The sequence below is a fragment of the Bubalus bubalis genome, chromosome 18, assembly GCF_019923935.1.
Source record: "Bubalus bubalis isolate 160015118507 breed Murrah chromosome 18, NDDB_SH_1, whole genome shotgun sequence".
NCBI classification, from domain to species: Eukaryota; Metazoa; Chordata; class Mammalia; order Artiodactyla; family Bovidae; genus Bubalus; species Bubalus bubalis.
In genome coordinates, this window is record NC_059174.1 from 63,381,142 (window position 1) to 63,401,997 (window position 20,856).

The following is a 20,856-nucleotide window of genomic DNA, read 5'->3' on the forward strand; positions in this document are numbered from 1 at the left end:
CTTTTTTCTGCCTGAGTAATTCTCCATTGTATAAACGCACCACATCTTTATCCACTCGTCTGTTGGTGGACATGGAGGTTGTTACCATACCTTGGCTATTGCGGATGCTGCCGCTATGACCATAGAGGTGCATGTATCTTTCCAAATGAGAGCTTCTGTGGTTATCCAGATATATACCCAAGAGTGGACTTGTTGGGTCATATGGTAGTTTTATTTTTATGTACTTGTTCTTTTTTTCTCTTGCTCATTTTTTAAAGTATGATAACATATTTACAGGAGACTGGGGAAAAATAGAACAGAGTTGCATAGAGTTCCACTATACATTACAATTATGTTTAAGTAGATACATTAATATTTTTGAAGTTTCAATGTCAAAGGAGTTTTTAGAGAAACCTCCATAATGCCTGCCCCAGTGACTGCACCAATTTACATTCAAATTACATCAAATTACAGTCCTAGCCAACATTGCGTATTTGTGTTCTTGTTGATGATCGCTATTGTGACAGGTGTCAGGTGAGATCTCACTGTGGTTCTGATTTGCATCTCCTTTATTAGCGATGTTGAACACAGGTGCACTTTAGAACACTGGAGAAGATTTGTTTGATAACAAACAGGTGCATATACCATGGGGCTTCCCAAGTGGTGCTAGTGGTAAAGAACCCGCCTGCCAATGCAGGAAACGCAGGAGACGTGGGTTTGATCCTTGGGTTGGGAGGATCCCCTGGGGGAGGGCCTAGCAACCCACTCTAGAGTTCTTGCCTGGAGAATCCCATGGACAGAGGAGCCTGGCAGGCTACAGTCCATGGGCTCGCAAAGAGTGAGACACGACTGAGGGACAGAGCACATAAATACTATGAATTCACAGGAATCCAGATAAGAGGGTGTTACGGAGAAAGTCAACTGAATAAGCAACAGCAGCATCCTTAGAGAGTGGTCAGCAAGTGCCAACACACACACACACACACACTCACCGTTGCTCTGGGCCAACCAGGTACACACACACACACACACACACACACACACTGTTGCTCTGGGCCAGCCAGGTGTACACACACACACCCCATTGCTCTGGGCCAGCCAGGTACACACACACACACACACACCCCATTGCTCTGGGTCAGCCAGGTACACACACACACACACACACACACACCGTTGCTCTGGGCCAACCAGGTACACACACACAGACACACACACACCCCGTTGCTCTGGGCCAGCCAGGTACACACACACACACACACACCCCATTGCTCTGGGCTAGCGTGCGCGCACACACACACACACACACACACACACACACACACACCCCATTGCTCTGGGCCAGCCAGGTGAGGGCTGTATTGACCCTCAGGTCTTCAGCACAGGTGAACTAAGGCCAACAGAGCATCCTCACCTGACAGGTGGGAAGGGGCGGGGCAAGCAGGTGCAGAGAGCCGCTGCTCCCCGTCTACCCTGGGTGTGCCCACGCGGAACGTAGCAGCCAATAGACGGCAAGAACGTCACCACACAGATCCCCCCAAAGGCCCGTCATCACTGCTTGCCAGTTGGGATCCCGTCCTGGAGGTGAGGAGCCAGGGTGGTGGGCGTTTCCTCCTGCCTTCTCCCTGGAATCTTTCTCTCCCTGTTTTTCTCCCTTCCTGGTTGGAACCTACTCGCTGAGCCCTATTCTCTGCTCCCAGTCTCTCCAGTTGGACTCGTCAGAGCCCAGGGACCAAAGAAACCCTCAGAGAGAAGGAGGTGTGTCCCATTGCTCTGCTTTGATGAAAAAGTCCACCCACAAAACACATCTGTTTGGCGTATTTGGGTACATCTCTCAGCTCTTCCCAACCTCTAGGTCTGAAGTCGTTGTTTAGCTGCTGAGTTGTATCTCTTTGCAAACCCCATGGACTGTAGCCCACCAGGCTCCTCTGTCCATGGGATTCTCCAGATAAGACTACTGGAGTGGGTTGTGTTTCCTCTTCCAGGGGATCTTCCTGATCCAGGGATCGAACCTGGGTCTCCTGCATTGGCAGGCGGATTCTTTACCACTGCGCCACTTGGCAAGCCCCTTGGTCTAAAGTAGAGGATGAACTTGGGGTACTCTGACTTGAAGGTCAGGACCAGCTGATGTGTGTCTGTGTCTTAAAGGAGTCTGGGGGTGTTATTCACCATGGCTTACGGTCATCAAAGCGCTCTACGACACCCTACAGTCCTGAGGGTGCTCTTTGTCGCAGGAGGAAACTGAGTTACTTAGTGAAACGCCTTTGCCTGGGGCACCAAGACTCGATATTCAAACGGGGTCTGATTTCAGGCCCTGTAACCCTAACAGCTTCTGTAGGATCACTCAAGACCCCCGTGCAGCAAATGAACTTATCTATGAAACGAACGCATGGACATAGAAAACAGTTTCTCCAGTTGCTACCCGAGGGCTCTGAGTGGAAGCTAGTCTCTCGCTGCAGAGCAGAGGCTCAGGGCACTCGAGCATCAGGAGCTGAGGCTCCCGGGCCCTGGAGCTCTGCCGCATGGGCTCAGCTGCCCTCGGCATGGGGGACCCTCCCGGGATTAAACCCATGTCCCCAGCATTGGCAGGAAGACTCTTAGCCACTGTATTCCCAGGGAAGTCTTCGGAATACCTTTATACCAAAAGTCTTCACTGTGTATGTGTAACTGGAGGTTACGTTAACAAGCGCAACAGGAAACAACTCATCTGAAAACCCTGTGACTGATTTTCACTAAGTGATGGGAACCCATTGGCCAATTCCGTTGAGCCTAGCCTGTTAGCCAGGATCACTCACTGGCAAGTGTTTTCAATCTTCCTCTATGACGTCCCCCAGGGCTCAGCAGGTAAAGAATCTGCCTGCAATGCAGGAGACCCAGGTTCGATCTCTGGGTCAGAAAGATGCCCTGGAGGAGGGCATGGCAACCCACTCCAGTATTCTTGCCTGGAGAATCCCACGCACAGAGGAGCCTAGTGGGCTACAGTCCTTGGGGTCACAAAGAGTCAGACACCACTGAGCAACTAACTCTTCACTCTTCTAACAGGTCCCATTGGCTTCATTTACCAAAGACTACTTTTCCATTCCACCTGAGCCCTCAGCCTTGCGTCAAGATGAGAGAAGCCAAAATAGCCCCCTTCTCCAATTACGGACTGCAGTGGTGTTTCGAGCAGCTGGGCAAAGAGGAGTTCCAGACGTTTAAGGCCCTCCTGAAGGAGCACGCGTCAGAACCGGCAGCATGCTCCTTCCCGCTGATCCAGGTGGACAGGGCTGATGCGGAGTCCCTCGCTTCCCTCCTGCATGAGCATTGCAGAGCATCTCTCGCCTGGAAGACATCCATTGACATCTTTGAAAAGATGAGCCTGTCGGCACTGTCTGAGATGGCAAGGGACAAGATGAAAAGTGAGTGAGATTGGGGCAGACCTCGGGGGTAGGGGAAACAGGGGGTGACCTCAAGTTCCCAGGGGATGGGGAAGGTACCGTTGCGGGTGGGAGGGTGTCCATCTCTACAGTGGGACTCTGAACTAGGAGAACTTACTCACTCACTGCTCAACCTGCCTCGCTGGAAATCCAAGTCCTCTCCAGCCCGTGAAACAATGAAGGAGAAGACAGGTCTGCCTGGTGGGTTGAAGGTAGCAGACGGGACATGGAATCAAAAGTGCCAAGCCAGAGCTCTGGTGCCCCCACATGTGTGACTTCTGGCGAAGTCTCTCCTTCTCTATATCTGGGGGACAGTATTTGTGCTGCAACGACGTGCTGTTGCCAAGGTTCAATAAGAAAGTGAATCTTCATCTTGTTTTTCCTTATTAATTTTCTGTCCGGAAGATCTGTCCTTCGGTGTGAGTGGGGTCCTAAAGTCCCCCACTACTCTCTTGTTGCCGTCAATTCCCCTTTAACAGTGGCTAGCATCTGCCTCATGCACTGAGGTGCTGCTATGTTGGGTGCATGTATCTTTGTAATTGTTACATCATCTTCTTGGATAGATCCCTCAGTCATTATGTAGTGGCCTTCCTTGTCTCTTGTGAATGTGCTTGGTCCTGTCTGACTCTTTGCAACCCATGGACTGTAGCCTGCCAGGTTCCTCTGTCTATCTTCCTGGAATGTTCCACCATTTCCTCCTCCAGGGGCTCTTCCTGACCCAGGGATCAAAGCCAAGTCTTTCATGTCTCTTGCATTGGCAGGTGGATTCTTTACCACTAGCGCCACCTGGGAAGTGCCTTCAGTTCAGTTCAGTTCAGTCGCTCAGTCGTGTCCGACTCTTTGCGATCCCATGAATCGCAGCACACCAGGCCTCCCTGTCCATCACCATCTCCTTATTTTAAAGTCTATTTTATCTAATATGAGTATTGCTACTCCTGCTTCTTTTGACTTCCGTTTGCATGGAATATCTTTTTCCAGCCCTTTACTTTCAGTCTGTGTGTGTCCCTAGGTCTGAGGCATTTGGGTTTGTTTGTTTTTTGTTTTAAGAACAGTAACAGCTGTAGAACGGGTGTCTCCCTTATTTCTTGCTTTAGATTTAGAGACTAAGGTTCAAGGAACTTCTCTAAGGATTGCCCTCCTTCAGAATGTTGGTACCCATATTCTAGCAATGTACTTACATCAAGTTCTGTGGTTATCTTAAGGTATTTAGGAGAAAGGTAGTAGAAAAAAAATAATAGCTCTCCTTTATCAGGAGGAATTCTCTCCTTCAACTGTGGACAAAAACTTAAAGTCCCAAGTGTGAGCAGCCAGATTGGCTCTGAAGACTTACAGGTAGTACACGCCCAGATGTTGCTCATCTGTTGTGTCCGTAAAGGGCTTGAACAGAAGCTCTTCCTTCTGAGAATCAAAAAAAAATCCCTGGATGGAAAACATATTAGTATTATTCATAGGAAATTGTTGTTGTTCAGTCGCTCAGTCACGTCTGACTTTGTGACCCCATGGACTGCAGCATGCCAGGCCTCCCTGTCTATCACCAACTCCTGGAGCTTACTCAAACTCATGTCCACTGAGCCAGTGATGCCATCCAACCTTCTCATCCTCTGTCATCCCCTTCTTCTCCTGCCTTCAATCTTTCCCAGCATCAGGGTCTTTTCCAGTGAGTCAGCTCTTTGCATCAGGTGGCCAAAGTATTGGAGCTTCAGCATCAGTCATTCTAATGACTAGTCAGGGTTGATTTCCTTTACGATTGACTGGTTGGATCTCCTTGCAGTCCAAGGGCCTCTCGAGTGTCTTCTCCAACACCACAGTTCAAAAGCATCAGTTCTTCAGCACTCAGCTCTCTTTATAGTCCAGATCTCACATCCATACATGACTTCTGGAAAAACCATAGCTCTGACTGTAAGGACCTTTGCCAGCAAAGTGAAATCTCTGCTTTTTAATACATTGTCTAGGTTTGTCATAGCTTTCCTTCCAAGGAGCAAGGGTCTTTGAATTTCATGGCTGTAGTCACTGTCTGCAGTGATTTTGGAGCCCAGGATAATAAAATCTGTCACTGTAGGAAATGAGGGTTATAAAATCAAAATAAGAGTGGATGTTTACTGATCGGTACCCCCCGCCGAGCCACCGTGTTGAGACTGTCACGGGCCCTGCATCTCCATTTTCCTTGCTGCAGACGAATTGGGGAATAAACTGTGAGATGCTGAGATGAGTGTGGGTTCCCTTCAGTATTTTGAGCTGGAGATGTTTTCATCCCTGATGAGGGTAGCTGCCATGACGTTATTGAGACACCGTCTCACCTGTTCTTGATTGCAGAGTATCTACTGGCTGAAATATCAGAAGATTCTGCACCAACAAAGACGGACCAAGGTCCAAGCATGAAAGAAGTGCCAGGTTAGTTGGGGATCGCAGGGAGGGAAGAAGTGGTGGAAACATGGATGTGTGTGAATTATGCTGCTCTTAACATTTATATACAAGGATGTGATCATGGGAAAAAAATTTTTTTTGATATGGACCATTTTTAAAGTCTGTATTGAATTTGTTGCAATATTGTTTCTGCTTTATATTTTGTTGTTGTTTTTTTTTTTGTTTGTTTGTTTGGTTTTTTTTGGCCCTGAGGTATGTGAGATTTTAGGTCTTTGACCAGGGGTTGAACCCACAACCCCTGAATTAGAAGGTGAAGTCTTGACCACTGCACCACCTGGGAAGTCCTGGTATGATATCTAAGATATTACTGGGGCTTCCCAGGTGGCTCAGTAGTAAAGAATCTACCTGGCAATGCAGGAAACCCAGGTTTGATCCCGGGATCAGGAAGATCCCCTGAAGGAGGAAATGGCAACAGGGACTGTAGCCTGCCAGGCTCCTCAGTCCATGGGGATTCTCTAGGCAAGAATACTGGAGTGGCTTGTCATTCCCTCCCCCAGGGGATCTTCCCGACCCAGAGATTGAACCTCATCTCCTGCATCTTCTGCATTGTAGGCAGATTCTTTACCACAAATATACAATAGCAAGCAGCAAAGTCTCTGGCACAGCCTACGGTGGGGAGACAGACAAACATGTAAAGCGTCAGCTGTGACGTGCAGGAAAGAGGTCCAGTTAAAGGGACACAGCTCTATTTCCCAGGACATCCATCCGCTCTGAGGCAGTGATCTTAGGGACAGAGATCCTTATACGCACATTGCTAGGAAGAAACGAAAGCGCCCCAGAGGCAGGCTGGCTGTCTTTGCAGCGACTAAGTCTGTGGTCTTTGTTTTGCGTCTTTGCTTTTTTCTCGCTAAAACTGGGACTCTCTTCACACCCAGTCCCATTCTTCCTCTCTCTTCTGTCCCATGCAGGCCCCAGAGAGGACCCACAGGACTCGCGGGACTACAGGATCCACGTGATGATGACATTCTCCACCAGGCTGGACACACCCCAGCGCTTTGAAGAATTTGCCTCCGAGTGTCCGGACGCGCACGCGCTATCAGGGGCATTTAACCCAGACCCCTCGGGGGGCTTCCGGCCTCTCACGGTGGTTCTGCACGGACCCCCAGGGGTTGGGAAGTCCACGCTGGCCTGGAGGCTCTTGCTGTTCTGGGCGCAAGGCGACCTGTACAAGGGCTTGTTCTCCTACGTCTTCCTTCTCCGCGCCAGAGACCTCCAGGGGTCCAGGGAGACCAGCTTCGCGGAGCTCATCTCCAGGGAGTGGCCGGACGCCCCGGTCCCGGTGGAGAAGGTCCTGTCCCAGCCCGAAAGGCTCTTGATCGTGGTGGATGGACTCGAAGAGCTGGAGCTCACCTTCAGAGACCAGGACTCCAGCCTCCCGGCCGACTGGGCGGAGAGGCAGCCCGCAGCCGTCCTGGCGCACAGCCTGCTGAAGAAAGTCCTGCTCCCCGAGTGCGCCCTCCTCCTCACCGTCCGGGATGCGGGATTGCAGAGGCTCCAAGCCCTGCTCCGGTCTCCCCGTTACCTATGGGTCGGGGGCCTCTCAGTGGAAAACAGGATGCGGTTGCTCCTCGGCGGTGGGAAGCACGGCCGTCGTAAGACATGCACCTGGCACGCGGGGGCAGACCACCAGGAGGTGCTTGACAAGTGTCAGGTGCCCGTGGTGTGCGCCCTGGTCCGTGAGGCCCTCGAGCTGCAGGGGGAGCCGGGGAAAGGCCTTCCCGTCCCCAGCCACACCCTCACGGGCTTGTACGCCATCTTCGTGTTCCGGCGGCTGGCTCCCAAAGATGCAGGCCGGCGTGCGCTGAGCGGGGAGGAACGCAGAGCCCTGAAGGGCTTGTGCCGGCTGGCAGCGGACGGCGTGTGGAACGCGAAGTTCGTGTTTGACGGTGACGACCTGGGCGTCCACGGGCTGCAGGGGCCCGAGCTCTCCGCCCTGCAGCAGGCGAGCATCCTTCTCCCTGACGGCCACTGCAGAAGGGGCCACGCATTCTCCCACCTCAGCCTCCAGGAGTTCTTTGCGGCCTTGTTCTACGTCCTGCGAGGCGTCGAGGGAGACGGAGAGGGCTACCCGCTGTTCCCCCAGAGCACAAAGAGTCTGACGGAGCTCAGGCATGTCGACCTCAACGTCCAGCTGGTCCAGATGAAGAGGTTCCTGTTTGGCCTTGTGAGCAAGGAGGCGACTCGGGCCCTGGAAACCCTCCTAGGCTGTCCCGTCGCCCCCGTGGCTAAGCAGCAACTTCTGCACTGGATCTGCCTGCTGGGTCAGGACCCTGCTGCCGCCGCCTCCCCAGACTTGCTCGAGGCCTTCTACTGCCTCTTCGAGACACAGGATGACGAGTTTGTTCGCTCGGCCTTGAACGGCTTCCATGAAGTGTGGCTGCAGTTGAACCGGCCAATGGATTTAACGGTGTCCTCCTTCTGTCTCCGGCGTTGCCAGCATTTACGGAAAGTTCGACTGGATGTCAGAGAGACCCCAAAGGATGAGTTTGCTGAGGCATGGCCTGGGGCTCCCCAAGGGTGAGTGCCCCACCTCTGCCGTTCCCGTTCTTGTGTTTCTTTCCAACACAAGAGAGGTATAACTGAGCAAAATTGCACGTATGTAAGGTGTATGACTTGGTATTTTGATGTACCTGAAATAATCACCGTCAGGCTAGTCAGCACACCCATGGCCTCATATAGTTACCATTTTCTTTGTGTGTGAAAACACCTAAAGACTATCCCCCTGGGTCTGCATCATTGTGTTAACACAGTAGAGCTCCAGAATGCACTCATCCTGATAGTTGCAACTTTGTACCCTTTGGCCAACATCTCCCAGCTCCCCACCCCAAGGCCCAGGCAACCACCACTCCACGCCCGGCTTCCGTGAATTTGACTGCTTTAGAATCTAAGTGAGACCAGGCACGTCTCTCCGTGACTGGCTTATTTCACTTGGCACAGTGTCCTCTAGCTGACCACTGTTGTGGCCATATGGCAGTGTTTCCTTCTTTTTCAAGGCTGGATAATATTCCATTGTGTGTGTGTACACCACATTTTCTCTTTGTATGTATTTATTTGTAGTTGGAGGATATATTGCTTCATAGTGTTGTGTTGGTCTCTGCCACACATCCACGTGAAGCAGCCACAGGTATAGATGTGTCCCCCGCTCTTGAACCTCCCTCCCTGCCACCCCATCCCAGCACTCTAGGTCATCATAGCACCGAGCTGGGCTCCCTTTGTCATATGGCAAATTCCCATCAGCTGTCTGTTTTACACGATAATGTACATGTCTCAGGGCTACTCTCTCGACTGATCCCAGCCTCTCCATCCCCCGCTGTGTCCACAAGTCGGTTCTCTAGGTCTGTGTCTCTATTCCTGCCCTGCAAGTAGATGCATCAGTACCATCTTTCTAGATTCCATATATATGTGTTAATATGCAAAATTTATTTTTATCTTTCTGACTTACTTCATTCTGTATATAATAGGCTCTAGGTTCATCTATGTCATTAGAACTGACTCAGTTTCCTTCCTTTTTATGGCTGAGTAATATTCCACTGAGTATATATGAAACACAACTTCTTCATCCATTCCGCTATCGGTGGACATCTAGGTTGCTCCCATGTCCTGGCTGTTGTAAACAGCGCTGCAGTGGACGCTGGGGCACACACACCACAGTTTCTTTATCCACTGATGGACACTTAGGTTGTTTCTGTATCTTGACTGTTGTGAATAATGGACAAATGCCTCTCTGGGACCCTGATTCCAATTCTCCTGGACACATTCCCAAAAGTGGGATTTCTGGATCATATGGTAGAGGATGAAATGGCTGGATGGCATCACTGACTCAGTGGACATGAACTTGGGCAAACTCTGGGAAATAGTGCAAGACAGGGAAGGCTGGCATGCTCCAGTCCATAGAGTCACAAAGAGTCGGACATGACTTGGCGACTGAGCAACAACAAATGGTAGTTCTATTTTTAATTTTGGGGGGGACGTTCCATACCGTTTTCCACAGTGGCTACACTTTGACGTTCAAGAAGGACCTAGAATTCAAGCACAAATCTTACTTAGAGCTGGCGGTGTGCCCTGTGGGTACAGAAGTGTTCTGGAGGCAGTTGGTTATAACAACAGTCCTCCAGACCGTGAGATCAGATCCACTCAGAGCCTCTGAGACCCTCCCCATCCTAACAGCCTGACTTCTCTCCTCGGGCATGGATGGGGCAGTTGCTCATGTCAGAATCCATCCTGTGTGAACAAATGTTTGTTTCCTTCTCCGCAATAGGCTGAAGATCAAGACCCTCAGTGAGCACTGGGAAGACCTCTGCTCTGTGCTCACCACGCACCCAAACCTACGAAAGCTCGACCTGAGTGGCAGCGTCTTGAGCAAGGAGGCCATGAAGACCCTGTGTGTCAAGCTGCGGCAGCCAGCCTGTAAAATACAGAATCTGATGTGAGGCTTCCCAGACCCCGTACATCCCTTTGTGTGGCTGTGTCATGGCTCTCCTCTCCTACCTACTGATCTATAGAATGTATTTGCAGGGAATAAGGGCTGTGGAAGGTGTAGGAACCAAGTTCCCAAAAGTAGAGGTGGGGAATGACTAAGGATCTTGTGAAAGGATTACTAAGGTGGGTTCATTCACTCAGGGTTTTGAAGGATGAATAGGAGTTGGTTAGTTGGGGTGGGGGAGTGAGGAAGGTTCATTTCAGTACTGTATTCATTGATACCATAAATTTACATTGTCTATCTGATGAATCATGTGTCAGTACCTCATCAATGCTATGATACAAAACACTTCGGATGTCATATGTATAACCTACGTATGTGTCTATACATACGTGTAACACTGGACATCAAAAATGAAAATACAATGTAAAAAAGAAAATCATACATGTATTTATACATATAGTGATTCAGACATTGATAATGAAGAAGCATCAATAAGGTTGCTTTATGGATTCCTGGGTAGGAGAGATCCCCTGGAGAAGGAAATGGCAACCCACTCCAGTATTCCTGCCTGGAGAATCCCATGCACAGAGGAGCCTGGCGGGCTACAGTCCATAGAGTCACAGAGTCAGACACGACTTTGCGACTAAGCCACAGCAACAACGCGGTAGCCCTGCCTGGACACTGATGAATGAATCATTACAAGCTTCTTACGGCGTCCACATTACGGTCATAATCATAATACAATATTGGAAGCATTGCTATATTTAAGAAAAACACTTACCTTTAATGATTGGCTGACAGGCTGTTTCTCTGGTTATAAGAGAGAAGAGCATTCTGTACAGTAATGTAATTCTTTGAAAGCAAAGTTCTAAAATAGTAAGAAAACAAAACACATGATTGATTTTATACTGAATACCACTCACCTCATTCCTGTGTAGGGATAGGCGATCCACATCAATACCAGTTTTGCATACGATGGTCTACATGTGTGTGTTTATATTTATTGAAAAAAACCCCACATACACAAGAACTTGTATAGTTTAACCCCGTGTTGTTTGAGGAGCAACTGTAATTGCAAATAATGAAAGATCAGAGTCGAAATGGGAACAGAGTGAGAAGGAAAGATGAGGGTACAACGAAACCTCTCCTGGACGTCCTAACTCACGTTCCCTTTTCTCATCTGTAGATTTAAAGGGGCCTGTGTTAACCCTGGTCTCCGTCACCTCTGGATGACTCTGATTACCAACCGGAACATCACGCACCTGGACCTGACAGGCTCCCGCCTGAGAGAGGAGGACGTGCTGATGGCGTGCGAGGCCCTCAGGCACCCACACTGTGTGCTGGAATCTCTGAGGCGAGTCACATGATGGGGATGCTTTCTGCTTCTTGGATTTCAGGGCGTCACTGTTTTTACTTTTTATTTTGAAATAAGCTTTCGCAGAAAGCTGCTGAGGTCGTACAAAGGTTTGGGAGTCTGGGGCTGGTTGGCCAGGATGAGTGCCAACCGTGTGTATGCCAACCGTGTGTATGTAATCAGATCAGATCAGATCAGTCGCTCAGTCGTGTCCAACTCTTTGCGACCCCATGAATCGCAGCATGCCAGGCCTCCCTGTCCATCACGAACTCCTGGAGTTCACTGAGACTCACATCCATCAAGTCAGTGATGCCATCCAGCCATCTCATCCTCTGTCGTCCCCTTCTCCTCCTGCCCCCAACCCCTCCCAGCATCAGAGTCTTTTCTAATGAGTCAACTCTTCGCATGAGGTGGCCAAAATACTGGAGTTTCAGCTTTAGCATCATTCCTTCCAAAGAAATCGCCACCAAACCGGACACCGAGAAAGGGTGAAGATGGTACTTTGTGTCACGTGTACGTCACAATAGAGCGTAACTTCTGGGGACTCCCCTGGTGGTGCCGCAGCTGACTCTGTGCTCAAAATGCAGGGCACCCAGGTTCGATCCCTGGCCAGGGAACCAGACCCCGCGAGCCGCCACTAAAAACCCAGTGCGCGTACAGCACACGGAACTCTGCTCAGGGTTCTGGGGTAGCCTGGACAGGAGTGGGGTTTGGGGCAGTCGGACTGATTGAGCCACGCACACCCACACACACACACGCACACACACCCACACACACCCACACCCACACACACACACACACACGCACACACACGCACACACACCCACACACCCACACACACGCACACGCACCCACACCCACACACACACACACACACACACACACACCCCATTTGGTGATACAGGCATGTGCAGTTAGTGTGGTCATTCTCCATTCCAGGGACATCTCAGTCGCTGCCAGTTTGTGATTTCCTGGGGCTGTGTTTTGCCATTTAGATTTGCTGGGACTAAACACCAGGACTACTGGGTGCTTTGGCTGTATTTTGAGAGATAAACATGAGGTCTGTTCAGCTTTATTGACTAACATACCTCAATCCTGTATTATAAACATCAAAATTGCTGAAAGAATACATTTTAATGATTCCTACCAAAAAAAAAAAAATGCTACTGTGTGACGTGACAGAGATGTTAGCTAATGCTACTGAGGCAGTCAGCTGGTGATCATTGCTATGAACAAAGTAATACGGGGACGAGAAGACGGGGCAGAGGAGGGCGGGCAGGCGTGGTTGGCAAGGTGGTGAGACCGACTCACTCAGACGAGGTGGCATCCCAGAGGGTGAACGGAAAACTGAACCACAAAAAGATCTGAGGCTGCGAACAGGCACAGCAAGTGCTGGGACCCTCAGGCCAGAGTAGAGAACGCCCAGGAGCCAGCCAAAGGGACAGGGCAGCTGATGGGGGTAAGGTGGGCTCCTGCTGGGGAGAGCTGAGGACGTGCTCCACGTTGCCTGTCTCTGCAGGTTGGATTGCTGTGGATTAACCCCAGCCTCTTGTCGGGCCATCTCCCAAGTGCTTGCTACATCCGTCAGCCTGAAATCCCTCAGCCTCACGGGAAATAAGGTGGCGGACCAGGGCGTGAAGTCTCTCTGTGACGCCTTGAAGGTCACACCCTGCACCCTGCAGAAGCTAATGTGAGCGGTACTCCTGGTCATGAGCCCTATCTTCCCTTGTGATCGTCCATGTCACAGCGGGTGGAGGAAAGGGAGGGGAACTGGCTGATGCATAAGCTGAGGGTTAGAACGGGGAGGGAGGGCCTCCTGCAGGGAGCCCTTTGTGGAAGTTTATTTCTGTTTAGTCGCTAAGTCCTGTCTCACTCTTTTGTGACCCCATAGATGGTAGCCCGCCAGGCTCCTCTCTCCATGGAATTCTCCAGGGAAGGATACTGGAGGGGGTTGCCGTGCTCTCCTCCAGTAAATTCCTCCTGACCCAGGGATGGAACCTGCGTCTGCGGTGTCTCCTGCGCTGGCAGGCGGGTTCTTCACCGGCTGAGCCGTCATCTCCTTTCTGGCCTCTCTCCTTGCAGCCTGGGGAGCTGCGGGCTCACAGCCGCCACCTGCCAAGACCTGGCCTCTGCTCTCATCGACAACCAGGGCTTGACACACCTGTCCCTGTTGGGCGACGAACTGGGGAACGAAGGGATGAGCCTGCTGTGTCGGGCCGTGAAGCTCCCCAGCTGCGGTCTGCAGAAGCTGGCGTGAGTCCACCCCAAGGCCCCCAGAGCATCCGTAGCTCTATTACAGCGAGCGCAGAGCAGTGGGGAAATGGTCAGGACGCAGGGACCTCGGAAGTGCCGCGTCCTGCCCGCTCCTGATAGCTTCTACCCTGGAAGATCCCACCTCTGCCTCTGTGTTTCGAGCCGGAAGTCCTCATTCACCCACATACAGCCACGTCTCATTACTCCTGGCAGTCCTGTTCTGTAAATTTGCTATGAGTACGGGACAGGTGGACGCAGGATGAGTGACTCTCCAGGGAAAGACTCCCACGGTTCCTGGGCACCTCTGGTCACAGCGTTTTCTTAAAATTTCTTTTATTGAAGTATGGTTGATTTAGCATGTTGTGTTAATTTCTGCTCATTGCACAGGTGACTCAACTCTTTTTCAAAACGCTTTTCCATTGTGGCTCGCCACAGGATGTTGAATGCGCTTCCTGTGCTCCGCAGTAGGACCCTGATGTTTACCCATCCTGTCTGTAGGAGCTCACTTCTGCTGACCCAGACTCCCCATCCTTCCCCCGCCCGACACCCTTGCCCCTTGGCCACCACCAGTCTGTGAGTCTGTTTCTGTTTAAGACAAAAGTTCATCTGTGGCGTTATTTTCTCCAACCGATCAATACCTAACCTTGTTTTATGTGTTTCTGTTTACAGACACCTTATGTAATACATATTATTGAATCATTAACATTGAACTCGGGCTTCCCTGGGGGCTCAGTGGTAAAGAATCTGCCTGCCAATGCAGGGGATTCCTCCCTGGGAGGGGAAGATCCCCTGGAGGAGGACATAGCAACCCACTCCAGTATTCTTGCCTGGAGAATCCCATGGACAGAGGAGCCTGGCGGGCTACGGTCTAGGCGGTCGCGAGAGTCGGACACGACTGAGCGACTCAACACCAAACGTGGAGCTCGCAGCCAACAGCGCTGTACCCGCGCCCGCAGGAAGCTTGTGGAACACGCCCGTTTTCTCTAAGGCGCCTTCCAGCCTCCGTAGCCTCAGGCTGTCCCTGGGGGCCATCTGAAAGGCCGAGGTCACTCTGAGGAGCACACTTGAGCTTCCTCTTCTCTGTGTGTGCCCCGCAGACTAAACGCATGCAGCCTGGGTGTGGCTGGCTGTGGCTTCCTCGCCTTTGCACTCATGGGCAACGGGCATCTGACGCACCTGAGCCTCAGCATGAACCCCCTGGAAGATCCCGGGATGAACCTTCTGTGCGAGGTCATGATGGAGCCATCCTGTCCCCTCCGGGACCTGGAGTAAGTTTCCCCGCTTGTCGGAGATCAGGTCTACCACATGGGGGCCTGAGGTTCTAGCCGGCCGAAAGAGAGGGACCAGGAGTTAGTTGTAGGGGCCGTCTCCGCGTCCCCGTCTGGCTCGCTCTCTCCCCCACCTCCAGCTCTCCCTCGCTCTCCGACCCCTCCCACCTCCCACCTCGCGCAGTTTGGTGAACTGCCGCCTCACCGCCTTGTGCTGCAAGAGTCTGTCCAACGTGATCGCGAGGAGTCCGCGCCTGAGAAGCCTGGATCTGGCTGCCAACGCCCTGGGTGATGAGGGGATTGCGGCGCTGTGCGAGGGACTGAAGCAGAAGAACACCCTGACGAGACTTGGGTAGGGTCATGGGACCACCTCCCAGAGGGCTGGGCGCAGGGGAAGGGGAACGCAGACACGACGTCGCTCCCACAAAGAGCAGGGTCTGTTCACCATCCCATCAAATGGAGCCCAGCCTCGGCAGGGGAGCAGACCGAGGCATCCAGTCCGACTGCGCACCTGTATATGGATGAATGAAATAGCAAATGCTGGAGAACATGGTCTAGAGGTGGTGAGAACTAAGTAGATAAGCGTTTGCTGGACACAGTGCCAAACGGTGGAGGTATACAGACCCTGGCATTGCCGGTCTAGTGAGAAGGATGGATCAAAAAGCAGATGATGACATGGGTGGAGCTCAAACTCTCGAAAGCACCAGAATCACCCCGGAGGCCTCTTAGAACACTGTGCCAGTACATACGGTGGACTGCTATGCAGCCCTGAAAGGGGAAGGACTAAAGCCATTTGCAGCAACAGGGATGGACCTAGAGATGACCACACTGAGTGAAGTAAGTTGGGCAGAGAAGGACAAATATCGTATGACATCACTTAAGTGTGGGATCTTAAGAAATGATACAAATGAACTTACCTATGAAACAGACAGACTCACAGACACAGATAGAAAACAAACTGAGGGTTACCAAAGGGGAAAGGGGTGGTGGGAGAGGGGTAAACTAGGAGGTTGGAACTAACATACACAAAATACTGTGTATGAAAATAATCAACGAGGACCTACCGTAGAGCACAGGGAACTCTACTCAACATTCTGTAATAACCTACATGGGCAAAGAATCTGAAAAACGGTGGATTTATGTATGGTGTCACTGAATCACTTTGATGCACACCTGAAAGTAATACATTATAAATCAACTACACTCTCACAAAAGTTTTTAACAAAGAAGACCACTCCACTGGCAACCACTGGTTTGTTCTCAGTATCCGTGACTCTCTTTCCACTTTCTTCATTCATTTCATTTTTTAGATTCCATATTTAAGTGAAAACATACAGTGTTTGTCTTTCTCTAGCTTCCTTTACCACACATAATACCCTCCAGGTCCAGTCATGTTGTTGCAAATGGCAAGATTTTTGTTCTTTTTATGGCTGAATAGTATTCCACTGTACTTTTAAAATTGCAGTAGGGCAGTTCCCTAGGGGTTCAGTGGTTCGGACCCTGCGCTTCCAATGCAGGGGCCATGGGCTCGAACTCTGGTTGGAGAACTAAGATCCCGCATGCCATGTGGCACAGCCAAATAACGATGATAATAAGAGATATCTCCTTAAAATAAAATTTTTAAAAATGTTGTACATGCAAGAATACCAGAGTGGGTTACCATTCCCTTCTCCAGGGGATCTTCACGACCCAGGGATCGAACCAGGGTATCCTGCATTAGCAAGCAGGTTCTTTACCATCTGAGCACACCAGGGGAGCCCAAATAATGATAATAAATAAAAGAGACAGCTATCTAAAATAAATAAGACTGTAGTGGAAGTCAAATACAGGTTGGAGGGAGGCTCCTAGATGGCGGGGTCTTTCTTGGTTGTGCTGACCCTGCAGGCTGGAGGCGTGTGGACTGACCTCCGAAGGCTGCAAGGCCCTGTCCGCCGCCCTCACCTGCAGCCGCCACCTGGCCAGCCTGAACCTGATGCGCAACGACCTCGGCCCCAGAGGAATGGCGACGCTGTGTTCCGCCTTCATGCATCCCGCCTCTAATCTACAGACCATCGGGTGAGCCCCCAGAGATGGCTTCTGAAATGCAAACAGACAAACAAAATGTTTGTATCTTCCAAAAAACCACAAGGAGAATTACCGCAGGGTCCAGCCAAACCACTTGTGGTTTTAGTGGTAGTTTGGTCGCTAAGTCGTGTCTGACTCTATTGTGAGCCCCCTGGACTGTAGCCCGCCAGGCTCCTCTGTCCATGGGGATTCTCCAGGCAAGAACACTGGAGTGGGTTGTTATTTCCTTCTCCAGGGGATCTTCCAGACCCAGGGATGGAACTCGGGTCTCCTATGTTGCAGGCAGATTCTTTACTATCTGAGCCACCTTGGAAGCCCTAAAAGATACAGAATTTGATTTTTTAAAAAGGGTGGGGGGCTGAGTTTTATTCAAGGAAGAAGGCGCTGTCTGTCTGCAACAGTGCAATTAGAGATTTCAGACCCTTGGGCGGGGTGTCTGGGAGTGCTGGGGAAGGGAGAGGCATCAGAAGCAAATTCCCAGAGTAAGGAGGCCCCTTTCTGGCCCCCTTCCCAGGCTGTGGAAAGAGCAATATCCGGCCCGAGTAAGAAGGCTGCTGGAGCAGGTGCAGAGACTGAAGCCCCACGTGGTCATCAGTGACGCCTGGTACTCGGAGGAGGAGGAGGACGGGCGCTGGTGGAGAATCTGAAGTCGGGAGAACCGCCCCGCCCACCCCCGCTCTGATGCGGGACCCTTCAGGAGACGGATGACGATTCCTGATCCTCACAAAGCCTCCCTGGTGGTGGCTCCTGAGTATCCACTCTAGCTCGGTTGTCGGTGTCTGCCTCTGACGAAGGCGTGTGCCCTTCACGTCCTGGGACTTCAGTTATCTGTGAAGCGTCTGTCCTACCTGAACACACAGGGAGGACTGAATAAACACTGAGCATTTGGAAGAAGCATCCAGTGCCTTCTTGATCGATGCGGGTGTGACTCCGGAGTAGACGAGGGAGGCCTTGGGTCTTTAAAAAAGTCACAACTCTGTTGATGTTTTTTAAACAAAAGATTTTTAAGTGCATATCTGAATTTCAAAGGAGGATGTGACTATCACTGAGCATCAGAGGTATAAACACAATGTTGAATGTATCGCTTAGTGTAGTAAAGAACTGGTCTGCCAGAGTCTCCTCCTCAAAGCAACCACGAGGCAGGTAATATTTTTCCTGTTTTTACAGAAAAGGAAACAAAGGCCGATGGATGTTGACATTGGCCTGGTGTCACAAAAAGTCATTTAGTCATCCTGAGAAAACTCTGATTTGAAAAAAAAAAAATCTGCAGCCCAATATTCATAGGAGCACTATTTACAATAACCAAAGACATGGAGACAACCTAAGTGGCCATGATAGATGAATGGGTATGCACAAGGGAGTACTACTTGGCCGTAAAAAGAGCGAACGCTTGCCATTTGCAGCAACGTGGGTGGACCCAGGATGATCACAGTAAGTCAGGAAGAGAAAGCAAATGCCACGTGGCTGTCACTCCACGTGGAATCTAATATTCGAAGCACAGTTATGTGCACATTTACTTCTATATCTGCACCAGGGAAAGGCAGGGCAAGAGGGCAGGGACCCACTCCCGGAGGGGTCCATCCCTACCGTTCAGTCGCTCAGTCATGTCCGACTCTTTGCCACCCCGTGGACTGTAGCTCACCAGGCCCCTCTGTCCATGGGAGTCTCCAGGCAAGAATATGGAGGGGGTTGCTATTTCCTCTGCCAGGGGATTAGCACTGAGCACCAGGGAAGCCCTGGACGGTGACCCTTGGCAAATCCAGGGGCATCGCCCTGACCAACCAAGTACGTCTGGCCATGGGGGGGTGGTGACCTGGGGTGGGGGCATCTGTACTGCGTCCTGGATGACTGTGGGCTCGCCCCTTGTCATTTTCTCCAGGTGGATAAAGTCGGGGGGCTGTGTGTGTGTGTGTGTGTGTGTGTGTGTGTCTGGTGTGAAGCCATGTCAGCTGGTCCTCTAAGCCACAAGTTCCCGAATGCCTGGCCTGGGGTCGCTGTGTAGAACCTCCCCGTTCACTGGGGGACAAGTCGATGGGTGGATGCGTCCAGTTCAGTTAATCCCGCGGCCCCAGGAGCAGGCGCCCAGCCCACCTCCCTGCGCTCCCCCTGGTGCCCACGAGGTGGCGGCAGAAAGTCGCCTTTCCCTTTACACGCGCAGGAGCAGGAAGGATGGAGGGGTCCCTGGGGCCAGTGTCTCCCCAGCCCCGCCGGCCTCCGGGCAGGATAACCCTTTGGGGGCGGGAGCCCCCCCGAGCATGGCAGGACGTCAGCAGCATCCCTGGCCTTTCCCCCACTAGATGCCAGGTGCACCCACACACCCCTCCTCCTCTGCCCTGGGAATTAGAGATGACCCCAGGGCACAGTCGCCTCAGCTGAGAACTGCCGCTTCACTTGAGACAGAAAACCCTCTCCTGGCCACACGTCCACGCCCCACGGGACGAAAGTGCCCTCCACACAGGCCCGCGTCCTCCTGACATGTTAGGGGGTTGTCACTGCCTGCTCCCCGCGGAGGAGGAGGGCTGTTTCCTAGACCCAAAGGTGCAGCTGCGTGAGTCACAGCCACCAGAGCTTGGGAGCAGGAGGAGACGGGATCAATAAACGAAGTACGTGCCCCTGCTGGCTCACTGCACGCGCGCTCAGTCATGCCTGTGTGAGCCGGTGGACTGCAGCCCACCAGGCTCCTCTGTCCATGGGATTATCCAGGCAAGAATTCGGGAGTGGAGTGCCATACCCTGCTCCAGGGGCTCTTCCTCGCATCTCCTGCGTTGGCAGGTGGATTCTTGACCACCGAGCCACCTGGGAAGCCCCTCGAGCTCACTGAATGGCACATTGTGACGAGAAGTGAACTGAGGACTGGAGAAGGTGGGTGGCACCGGCTGGCAGAGCAGTGTGCCTGGCTCCTAAGTCCTGCACTAGGCTCCTCCCAGGACAGGAATTGAGGTCAGTGACCGGAGGAGACCAGGCACTTAGAGACACCCCAGGGGTCCCTTCAAACAGTTGTGACAGGCAAGTTTTTCTTTGCATAGAGGAGGCAGCGGAGGGTCAGAGGGGTTAGTTCACTTGCCCAGGGTCACACAGCCTCTCTCTGTGGCCCAGAATCTGGCCCGGGTGTCAGGTGCTGCCTCTGCCCGCGGAGGTGGGGACAGGACGACTCAACCCAATGCTTACTCCTCCCCAGGGGACAGGGAACACCCCCGCCCCCAGCAGGCAGCACTCCCCCACGTCCTCCCCGCCTCCGGAAGGGCCCAAGGTCAGCGCTGGCCGACGGAGAAGGGACCTGCGGGCACCGGCAACGTCTCCTCAGCCTTTGTTTCCCCGGCCTCGCTGGACAAACAGCAGCTTTCCCCCTCCCTCCCGTACAGGGGTCCGAGACCTCAGAAGAAACCGACCCAGGTCCACCATTTCCAAGCGAGGCCACGGCCACTTGAGAACAAGGTGTTCTAATGAAGCCTCCTGGGCTACACGTCCCTGCCCACGGGTGGCCGGCCGTGACTTTGGCTTCCGAACCCGAGGCCCCAAGGGGCTGTGGCCTGGGGCCTGCTCAGGGACAGCAGAGGCCAGGGGAGACTCAGGCCTGAGAGGACACACCCCCCAACCCCTGCTTCCTCCTTCAGCTCCCCCGGCTGGTTGGTCAGCTCCGTGCTCCGCGGAGGTCAGACGAACCCAGAGGAACCC

General features: G+C 52.0%; 1 protein-coding gene across 2 annotated transcripts; it reads left to right on the forward strand.

The window, feature by feature from the left end:
* Positions 1-1,267: 1,267 nt before the first annotated feature.
* Positions 1,268-18,075, forward strand: NLRP5 (NLR family pyrin domain containing 5). Of its 2 annotated transcripts, XM_045163363.1 has the most exons (12): positions 1,271-1,563; positions 3,022-3,377; positions 5,709-5,786; positions 6,728-8,336; positions 10,078-10,245; positions 11,429-11,596; positions 13,116-13,286; positions 13,679-13,849; positions 14,947-15,117; positions 15,302-15,469; positions 17,002-17,172; positions 17,696-18,075. In XM_045163363.1, exons 2-12 carry the CDS (start codon positions 3,089-3,091, stop codon positions 17,826-17,828), a joined length of 3,297 nt encoding a protein of 1,098 aa, XP_045019298.1. In that variant the 5' UTR covers positions 1,271-1,563; positions 3,022-3,088; the 3' UTR covers positions 17,829-18,075. The 2 variants fall into 2 exon arrangements, with proteins under 2 accessions (XP_045019299.1, XP_045019298.1); XM_045163364.1 differs by lacking the exon at positions 15,302-15,469 and having other exon boundaries at positions 1,268-1,563; positions 17,696-17,836.
* The last annotated feature ends 2,781 nt before the right edge of the window (positions 18,076-20,856 follow it).